Genomic DNA, 10847 nt, shown 5'->3' on the forward strand with positions numbered 1-10847 from the left:
GTGCAGGGACAGGAGTTGGGCTCAATGATCCTTTGGGTCCCTTCCAACTCAGGATGTTCTATGATTCTACCCACCCTTCACCCTGTTTTGCTGCTGCAGCGTTTTGAACAGACTTCAGCTTCCACTTCTGTGAGCAAGAGCTGAGGTTTGCTAGTTGAGAAGTCAGAAGACTCAAATTGCCTTGGCAGGAGTTGACATTGGTTTGTTTTCAGCTCATGCTCATCAAAACTTTTATACTCTCAGATAATCCATCTCAGGATGATAGCTGGGGGCAGCCCTTGTCAGCAAACATAATTTCAGAATACTTTTGCCTTGAGATAGTGACAGCTGCTACCTTGCTATCCCAGGAGCTCTTACTGGTAGCTTGGCTGCTCACGACTAATCTTTTTGCTGTCTCTCTAGGAGGCAAAACACCTGCTTTTCAAAAAAAAATACATCTCCCCCCAAGCCTTGCGGAAGGCGATGGGTAGAATTATTCTGATTAAGGTATCTGGAAAGCATGGTGATTAAAGGGAGGAGATGTGAACTTGCTGGCAGTAGAACAAAAACAGTTAAATGCTGCCTATTGGTGATTTCAGGTCTCCCTGAAAGAACTTCCTCACGTTTATTTTCTTCTGATCCTGCGGCTTGAGGATACAGCAGACAAATATTACAATACAGCCCTCTGTTTTAATCAAGCACCCGTTCCTTTGTTCTTCATTTAATTTGCTCAAGTTCCCTATGTAAAGCTTGTGAAGAAGGATTGCCATCTCCTGGGCAAGGCAAACTAAGACAGTTTCTCCATCCATTCAGAAGTGGAATTGCTCTCTGCAGAGCAAGTTGACCCTATATCCTTTTCTGCCATGCATAAAAATAGTAGACACATGGCACGCAGGCTTCCTTGCCCTCTCATTTAAATCTGCAACGTGACACTTCGAAAGGCAACGTGACTAAACAGGCTTGAGCAATTCCACTACTCTGAGCTTCTCCTTGTGGTAACCCTCTGGGTGCTTAATGGTATTTAGGAAGGAATGGTTATTTACATTTGTTCTTAAACAAAAGCCATTTGTTGCACTGGGTGTAATGAAAGAATCTAATTTTTAATTGCTTCTGTCTTAAAATGAGATCTGTTTTAGGAGTCAGGATGCGGAAAGTGTTTACAACTGACGTGAGTGGTCAGTTTTTCAATGGTTAAACTTGTGATAGTTTCCTACATACAGGAGCTGCACCGAAAGAATATTCAGGGAGGTTTGCTCTCTGGAGTGCATCATATATTTGTTATGTGGAGAAGGGTGACCCAGAGCTGTGACATTTCTGTTGAGGAGTGACTTAGTCCCTCTCTCAAGACTGAAAGCAAATATCACAGAAGTGCAGTCTCTGTGCAGCTCGGCAGTGCTGGTTTGTCCCTGCTGATGTTAAGTGCTGGTCCAGCCATTTCTTCCCCTTTACACTACACACCCTCAGAGAATTCCCTCGGTCCTGTGAGCACATGTTAACAGGTAGAGTTTGCCTTTTCATTTCTGCCATCGTCTCAGCATCCTGATTTATAGCTTGTTCTAAATGCTGAATGGCAAGAAAAAAATTGGGTAGTTGCTTATTGTTTTATGTTGCAGCTTGTAAAATCTGCAAAGCTGTTTTAATACTTTACTTCTTCAGGATGGTGGTTCACCATAGTTTTGCATATTCAGGTCTAAGTAGCAATACCCTAGTCCTGGAATAGTCACCTCAGAAAGTTCCCAGACCTTTCCTAGAAACAGCTTTCTCTAAAAATCCTAACACATCTTGTGATATCGAGGGTTCAGAAGTTACACAGCAGTTTCTGGATGCTGCAAAAGTTGTGTGTGTAAACCTTAGCATAAATGTAAAACAGCACAATAATGTACTGAAATTGTGTTAATTTAATGTTACTAAGTGGTAATACGCTTAGATTGAAAATCTCACACACAGTCCTTTTTTTCCTTTATACCTCATGATGTGTAAATAGAATTGGAGCAGGCAGTTGCTGGTTTGCTCAGAGCGTCTTGCAGTGATGAATGCTCTACTCAGTAAATAATTGCAGAAATGCTACTTGAAAGGAGCTTCCAGTGACTGTGCGTCCCAGTCTCTCACTTGTAGCAGGACTGTGGCTAATGCTCCATCACGTCAGACATGGCTTTGTCTAGATGGGTTTTAAAAACCTGCATAGATGGAGACTTTGCAGCCTCTCTGGGCAAGTTCTTCCAGTACTATACTGGTCTCTCAGAGATTTCTTTCTCCCTCCACTCCCCTAATGTCCAACCTGAGTGTCTCAAGCCACAACCTATGACCATTTCCCCGTGAAATATCTGGTTTCACTGAGAAGCCTGCAGCTGTTGTCTTTAACTCTCCTTCAAGTATTGGTAAGGCTGCTGCTGGGTGATACCTTAGCCTAAATTATCACAGCGCTCTCAGCCTTTACTCCTGGGTTACACAAAAGAGTGGCAAGCTTATCCTTTGTGTAGGAGAATCTCTGGAGTAATGCAGAGTGGCTCATCAGCAGTAAGGTGCATTGTTTGGACCTCACCCCAACACCTTCTTGTCAGGGGAAGGGAGCAAGCGGAGAAGACCCCTGCCATGAGCGGTGGTGGCCTGGTGCCGCGTTCAGGGGTACCAGAGCCAGCTGGAGGGCTGGCTGGAGGTTTGACTATGGGGGGTGGACATTCACAGGATGCGATTTGGGTGGATAACTGAAGGGTGGTAACTGTCACTTTCTGATCTGGTATTCCTCATGTTCATACCTGCACCTGCTGTAGTCAGACTAAGTGCAAGGTGGTTTGTGCTGTCCATGTTCTGAAGGATGTGTTTCTTCTGCTTGTACCCCCCTGCAGCGTTCCAACCCCCATGCTGCCTACCCCAACCCCGGACCAAGCACATCGCAGCCACAGAGCAGCATGGGGTATTCAGCTACCTCCCAGCAGCCGCCCCAGTACTCCCATCAGACGCACCGGTACTGAGCTGCATCCCAGGAACGCCCGTGCACTGTCGCTGATGCTGCGGGACCGGCCGCGCAGCTGCCCGCAGGGAGCCCGGCGTGGGCCACGAGAATGTACTGTACAACCACACCTCCCACCTGTCCGGCCGCCACCACACACCCCCTTCCACAGCGCCGAGTGGCGGCTCCCGAATCGTACCTGGCTTTTGGGGTTAGACTTGAAGAGAAAGTGCTAGCACAGTTTGTGTTGTGGATATGCTACTTCCATAATTTACTTGACATGGTTCAGACTGACCGATGCTTTTTTTCGTTTTAATTTTTTTCAGTGACAGTCTGTAGCAGTTGAAGCTGTGAAATGTGCTAGGGGCAAGCATTTCTGTTGTCGTATGTGGTGAATTCTCTTGATGTAACAACTTTATCTGACCAATAGTACACAACATCTTTGGTACTTGAAGCATACAGTTTATGTTACCATGGCAAAAAAGCAAACTAACCATGACTCCGATTGAGACGATTTTGATAGACATTTATTTTAGTGACCTTTGTGGGTTGGTTCGTTTTCCACCTAGATCAGTGTTTTATGACCGACACGATTGCTATGATGAGATTTTTTTTTGAGAACATGAAAACATTTGCATTTTTTTCCAGCAATTACGAATGTCCCAAAGATTAATTTCTGACATAAGTTTTCGGTTTTGTTTTTAACTCTATGACTTGACTGGTATTAAAGCTGCTATTTGATAGTTAAATAAGTATGTTGTCATTGATATAAACATGTTTGGTTCAGCAAACAAACTAAAATGATTGTCATAGACAGTGTTTTATTTTTTTCCTGTTGGTGTTAATGGTTTGTGAGCATGCTTTGAGATTAAAGAAGCATGAATGATATTTCCTAAAAAGGTGCGGCATCCATTCAGATATTTTGTCATGATTTTTGAGAACCAGCTTGGTGTAGTGGATTTTAAATTTTGTTCACTTAATTATTTTTTTTAAAAGGTTCGCACGTTGTTTAGGGGTGCCATTGCTACAGCGAAGGATCAAGGTGTTAGGAGAGCCTTAGAATTTATGAGGAAAAACTTACAATGTACTGTATCAAACTATTTTACATGAATGACACAAGTATTCTGAATTAAAAAATCAAACATTGTTAAAACAAGGTGTTATGTAATAAATTTATTTTTCATAAATCTGCATATGACCTTTGCCTGTATTCCTTGTTATCAGCGACAAGACCCTGCTCCCCCGTTGTACATCTATATCGAGTTGTGTCCTGGGAAACAGTATCGGGCAGGAATTTGTCTTGCAGCAGGCAGGTTTCCATTAACTGCTGAGCAGCATTCTTTATTTTAAATAGCAGAAAAAAATACAGCGCCTTCATAAGATGTCACGTAGCTGATCAGCCGGAGATACACTGAACAGGGGCTTATTACCAGCTACATTTCACAGATCAGACAGCACCTTTTCATCTACAAAATCTAGAGGTGTTCTGTCTAAATAGTTCTTCTAAGGTTTCTGTAGCTCATTGTGGTATCTAATATTGCTCCATGATTTTATGACATAAATATATACAATATATGCAGGGGTTTTTTTCTGCTTCATGTAGTGTGAATATCAACTGCTATGATCTGTTCAAATGCACTGAGCTGCTGAGGGGGGCAAAAGAAAAACGGATGGGTAGCCAGCCTGAAATGCAAACCATGTTTGAGGTGAAGATGAAATTAGCTGAGTAGAGGTTTAAGTATTCAGGAGACTTAAAACTGAAGAAAAAAATCAGAGTGCAGTTTATGCTGCTTTAGTAATAGTGCATATTTAGTAATATGCTGCTTTAGTGATAGTAACACACTCTGCGTTTTGCCGTAAGTGCTGTAAAAATCTGGCTTTCTTCAGTTTCTAGAATAAAAATACATATACAGGTGGGAGTGCCTGAAACATCTTTATTTGTTTTAAAATTAAAGCCTTTTTTCATCCTTTATTTATGTATAGGCTTTGAACTTGATTGTTCACTGTCTCTGCCCTCTTACCAGGTACTAATACGGTGTCAAGAGTAACTTTTCTTTGGCCTAGAATTGTTGCTGTCTTGGTGAAGCATCCTCATATCAGTGCATAACAGTTAATGTTATTCATACTATTTGATACCAGTGCTTTGCTTAAAAGTAGCAGGTTGGCTTTAATTTCAGTTTTGCGAAGGGAAATGCATCCAACTGACAAAAAGGACTCTTGCCATTAGTTTGCACTTGAATTTAATTTTCCTATTAAGAAGGTATTTGAGATGAAGACACAGCTTATCAACTAATTATAATAAAACTAAATTATACTCTACATTTAGTTCTAAATAGTCTGCTGCTCTTGGTAATTTAGTTCATTCTTACTGCATTATTTGTAGACATATTGCAGATTGCATCAACAAACTGAGATCCTAGAGGGGAATACAACCTTGAGGTTTGATTTTTTCTGGTGTCTCCGCTGGTCATTTTGGAGGAGGAATTTGAGGTTTGTTTCTCTAGAACTGCAGAAAGAAAAGGTTTTTCTGTGCTTGGTATAACCTCTAACACCTTCAAGATGTGGTGTATTTCTGTTGCAGATAAGGTTAATCCTATAATATCTGTGACAATCACAAATAATCTCCATCAAATGAGTTTGGTATCTGTTTTGTTTCTTAAATACTGGTTTTAGGAATACTGAGAGCAAGGCTCTACGTTATTTTCCTGAACTGTAAAATAAAAACCATCTGTCCCCGTTTTGCTCCGGGCAGGGGCTTTATGTGAGGGTTCCAGAAAGGGGGGAAGAAGGCAGCACCTTTGAGGACATTTAATAGAAGAACCACAAATGGGCGGGCGGGAGCCGGCGGCCGGCACGCAGCAGCCGCCGGTGCGACGTGTCAGCGTTTCTGACCAGATTCAAGAGCTTCCAAGCTTTTCATTTTTCACCACCTATTACCTGGACCAAGCCCAATGTATTTCAAGTAGCTGGAGTCTGGGAGCCTGTCTTCCTTGCTCTGATAAAAGAACAAATTGTTTTTCTAGAGTAGGCTTATGTTAACTTGATTGTGAGGGTAAATACGCTGTTGCGCTTGCACCTTGGCACCCGCAGCAAGCCCAGTTCCTGGCGGCTCTGAATTTATCCTATCTGGTAAGGACCCAGCTTCTTTAGGAAGAAATAAGTAACTTCAATGATCCCTTTTAAAGAGGGTTTCAGTGATGGGAGGAGCAGTCTGAGGGAGGGAACAGGAGTCTGGTTCTATCCTGTCCTTTCCTGTGTGTGTATCAATAGGGAAACACTTGCTGAACTCACTGAGTTGCCCGTGGCAGTGCCCAAGCAATGCGCAGTGAGGGGTGGCCAGCGTTAGCTCAGGTTTTCTTTCGGCTTCCTTTTCCCTTCATTCTGAAGGCACCGCAGGGCAGAGTCTCTTCTGGGTCTGGGGTGATCCCTCAGGTAGCTGGGGCAGGAGAGGAGTGAGCAAACGTGTCTCTACAAGTTCCATTTTACTTTCTGTGTGCAGTGCTTAGTTTTTATGGGATTTATGTTTCCATGCTTTGCTTTCTCAGGGGAGATGCTTGATGCAGGTGGCAGGTGTATGCCATTGCCTGTTCAGTGTCGCAGTCCTTGGTGCTTCGTTTGTGCTGGATGGGCTCCTCCGGAAGAAAAGAGCAAGTTCCTGTGTGTTTCTTTGCTGAGGGCCATCCACAGCTCAAGTGCGGCCATGGTAGCTTTGCACAAAGCTTTCCCTACAACATGGAACACATTTCTGTGAGACTGACAGGCTGGAGAGTTGGGCGGGGAATAACCTGATGAAATTTAACAAGGGAAAGTGTAGAGTCCTGCATCTGGGCAGGAACAACCCCAGGTTCCAGTATAGGTTGGGAAATTACATATTAGAGAGCAGTGTAGGGGAAAGGGACGTGGGGGTCCTGGTGGACAACAGGATGACCATGAGCCAGCACTGTGCCCTTGTGGCCAGGAAGGCCAATGGCATCCTGGGGTGTATTACAAGGGGAGCAGTCAGTAGATCAAGAGAGGTTCTCCTTGCCCTCTACTCCGCCCTGGTGAGACCACATCTGGAATATTGTGTCCATTTCTGGGCCCCTCAATTCCAGAAGGACAGGGAACTGCTGGAGAGGGTCCAGCGTAGGGCAACAAAGATGATGAAGGGAGTGGAGCATCTCCCTTATGAAGAAAGGCTGAGGGAGCTGGGGCTCTTTAGTTTGGAGAAGAGGAGACTAAGGGGGGACCTTATAAATGTTTATAAATATATAAAGGGTGAGTGCCATGAGGATGGAGCCAGGCTCTTCTCGGTGGCCAACAATGATAGGACAAGGGGTAATGGGATCAAGCTGGAACACAAGAGGTTCCGCTTAAATTTGAGAAGAAACTTCTTCTCATTGAGGGTGACAGAGCACTGGAGCAGGCTGCCCAGGGAGGTTGTGGAGTCTCCTTCTCTGGAGACATTCAAAACCCGCCTGGACATGTTCCTGTGCGACCTCACCTAGGCGTTCCTGCTCCAGCAGGGGGATTGGACTAGATGATCTTTTGAGGTCCCTTCCAATCCCAAACATACTGTGATACTGTGACCATTAGCATGTTCTCATTTCTGATCATTAGGATGTTGTGATGTCAACTCAACCTTCTTTTACTAGCTGCAACAAGAAGATGACAGCAAGGCGTGAGTGAAGCGTGCAGGTGTTGGCCACATCATGTGAAATGGCCTTAAGCCCTGTCAAAAAGGATCCTGGAAGCTGTTCCCATCATTGTCACCTTCTTGTATGTCTCTTGCCCATTCAGACCTCAGCAGAGGTGGCAGTGAGAACAAGGGTTAGAGTCAGTTGCGAGTGAAGGTTTTATGTGAAGAAATGACTTGTGCTGCTCCCCAGTGTCCATCGATTTCTTTCTGAAAGTGCTCTCTGAACAATAAGCAGCTCCTGTTGTATCTCCCCCAAGCCCATCCTGGCGTCACTGAAAGGCAAGCTCTGATCTCTGCCTATCACGTGTGGTGGCTGTTGATTTCATGGGTATGGTCAGGTCTCTGACTGCCATGGAGTGGGACAGTGGTGTTGGGATGAAGCCTGCAGGATCTTGTATTGGTTGTTGTCTGTCAGAAAGGAAAGACACAGATTATATCTCAGAGCCAGTGGTGAAGTTGAGACCCTGCCATTTGGACTAAATGTTGTTGCCTATTTTCTGCAAAAGGACTGAGGGATGTGGTGCTCCCTACACGCTCTTTTATTTACAGCACTGAACAGAGCAGCCTGTTTTTGTTGGGTAGCGCCATGTCACAGCATCTTCCTCTAGGCTGACAGTGCTTCAGTATGCCAGTTCTGAGACAGTTTAATAGCCAGCATCCCTTGAGAACAAGGTAGATGAGCTTAATTCAGTGTGATTCGCTTGTCACAGCTATGAATAAAGAACACTTTGTGAAATCATGTCAGACATATGAACGATGGGATGTACAAACTGTGCTCTAGCAGTAGGAGAAGTAGAGAAAAAGGTGTTTACCCTCTGAAAGCAAAACAGAAACAAAGCTGCTTCTTCCACCAGGACTTTTGCCGTAAGTTCCTCTCCTCAAGGATTTTAAGCAGCCTTGTCTCGATGGTTGGTTTCAGTGATGGCAGAAGGCAGCTATCTCCAGAGGAATGTCTTCTGTTAAAGGGATCCTATGCCGTAGAGCTTGGCAGCAACACTAACGTTAATGAAGCCATTGCCCTGGGGTGACACACACCAGCTCCAGCCCAGGATGGGAGTCTGGACAAGCTCCATCGCTGCTCTGAAAGCTCCTGTGTCACAAGATACTGAAAAGCACTTTTTCAGCCTGCCAGGTTTAGGTTGTCTTTCCTTGGCCCTCACATGCAGCTTTACTACCCCTTTGCATCTCTGGTCCTCCTTAGGTGGGCTGGGTTCTCCACCTGAGCCAGGGGAGGTGCAGAAGGGGCGAGTGCAAGAAGCACCTGTTATTTAAGCAGTGCAGCGCATCTTGGCACATAACCCCATGCCCACAGAAGCTCCAAGGACAGCCTTTACAGCATCTGCTTTCAGGAAATGTTTCCTTTTCCTCAGCCTGGGGTGTGGGAAAGCTGCAGTGTGCTTGGAGCAAGCCCCAGGTTCATATTTGTGGGAGCTTTGGCCTTGTATGGTGCTTTATCCACGGTGTCTGAGGAGCAGCAGCCTCTGCCACCCCGCCAGTTACACAAGGAATGCAGCAAGTGGACTGGTGAAGGGAGGGAGATGAGGGAGGGATGTGCGTAAGGAAGGTGCCTACGGGAGTGCTGAGATGAGAGCTGGAAAGCCCAGAGCAGACACTTATGGAAGGCACCATTACACCTTTCCCATAGGTGCTATATGGGAAGGTGAAGAGGTATTGTCTTACCTTTTGAGGTAGGACATCTTTAATGGGAGCTCATTCCTTCTCTGAGTCACTGGGCCAAAATCTGACAGTGTCCTACATTTGTGTCTCCAGTTTATGCAGGGTTGCCTAAAGGCAAGGTAGCCAGCAGCTGGTCTTCCCACAAGATGCTGGCAGGGTGTGCACAGAGCTATTCTTATCAATCAACTTTGTAAATTAAAATTCTTTTGCTGTTTATAGTATTTTTACATAGGGACCCGTAGGGCTTCCTACGCCAGCCAAACTCGTCCTTAGTGAGTTCTTCCTGTTAATGGGTAGGGAAGTCTAAAGAATAAATTGTTCAGCATGCTTCGTATCAGCTTCAGCCACGTAGATCAGAATATGGAGATACCCAGCAGGTTGTGGAGAAGGATTCTTTGAGGATAAATTCTCCATTTGGGTGCCGGGAATGATCACTGTGGTGGCTGTGTGCTTTGAGGTGTGCTCACCTCAGTGCGGACGGTTCATACACAGCTCAGGCCTTCCTGAAGTCCTCTGTGCACAGGCTTCAGGCTTTGCCCTGGCTCTCTGCCCCATCTTATCTTCAGAAGATAGGAGAAGGTGAGAAAAGTGTGATGTCCCAGCCCAGGAACTTGGAAATCTCTATATAAGCTCCTAATATATGTTCCACTACCATCAGCCAAGTGAGTATGTAAGAAATCCCTGCAGTTTATTTACACGCCGGACAAAACCAGCTGGTTTGAAAATCCCACCCCAGTTGCCTTGGAGGCTCTGCTGTGAGAGCCCCACCGGGGCTTGTCTGCAGAGCAGCCTGTGCCTCCCGAGTGACGGGCAGCCGCTGCCTGGGGACGAAGAGCAGCTGCCTGATCAGATCTCACCCAGCCCTCGCTCTGTGTGCGGAGAGGTGAGCCTGTCATTTGCAATCACACGCTTCTCCGGCTCCCTGGGAGGCACCAGCGCTGCTGGTCGGGTCTGTGTGCAGGAGGAGGTGGCAGCCGCAGACCGCGAGGTGCTGCTGAGTCCTGCTGGCTGATCTGTACCCTGGGGCTCTGCGGGACAGCGGTGGCTCGAAATGCTGTGGGGACCTGCTGTCAGAAGATGGGAAACCTCCTTTTCCCTGGTTGCAAAGCTGAAGAGCATGTGGATGCTCAAAGGCGGATCAACTTGCCCAAAGGGGGACTGAAGGAGGAGAACACCTGAGGGTGCACTGTTGCTTTACACAGCACTTGGTTGCTGGTGTTGCTTGAAGTGTTTGCCCAGAGCTGCAATCCTGTTCTCAGCCCCCGCAGGGATTTATTGCCATGCCCTTGCCTGGCAAACTCGGAGGAGTGTAGCACCCCAAATGTGTGTACGGTGGGATGTAGTCACTGGGAAAACTGGTGACGCGGGCACAGAACCGCTGCTCTGACAAACTGCGAGCTGGGTCGTGTTGTTGAGAAAAAACTTCTTCTCAGTGAGGGTGACAGACACTGGAACAGGCTGCCCAGGGGGGTTGTGGAGTCTCCTACTCTGGAGACATTCAAAACCCACCTGGACATGTTCCTGTGTGACCTCACCTAGGCGTTCCTGCTCCAGCAGGGGGAT

The 10847-nt window shown here is 46.0% G+C and overlaps 1 protein-coding gene across 9 annotated transcripts in view; it reads left to right on the forward strand.

The window, feature by feature from the left end:
• CDK8 (cyclin dependent kinase 8) overlaps positions 1-4122 on the forward strand; it is an 88937-nt gene extending 84815 nt beyond the window's left edge. For all 9 annotated transcript variants that reach the window (XR_010469935.1, XM_065050527.1, XM_065050491.1 and 6 more), the window contains one exon: positions 2826-4122. Coding sequence is in view for 8 of the 9 variants with exons in the window: in XM_065050527.1 (XP_064906599.1) it covers positions 2826-2951 (126 nt within the window). In the remaining variant the exon portion in view is untranslated. The remainder of the gene's footprint in view (positions 1-2825) is intronic.
• Positions 4123-10847: the final 6725 nt, after the last annotated feature.

The sequence above is a fragment of the Columba livia genome, chromosome 1 (genome assembly GCF_036013475.1).
Source record: "Columba livia isolate bColLiv1 breed racing homer chromosome 1, bColLiv1.pat.W.v2, whole genome shotgun sequence".
Classification (NCBI taxonomy): domain Eukaryota; kingdom Metazoa; phylum Chordata; class Aves; order Columbiformes; family Columbidae; genus Columba; species Columba livia.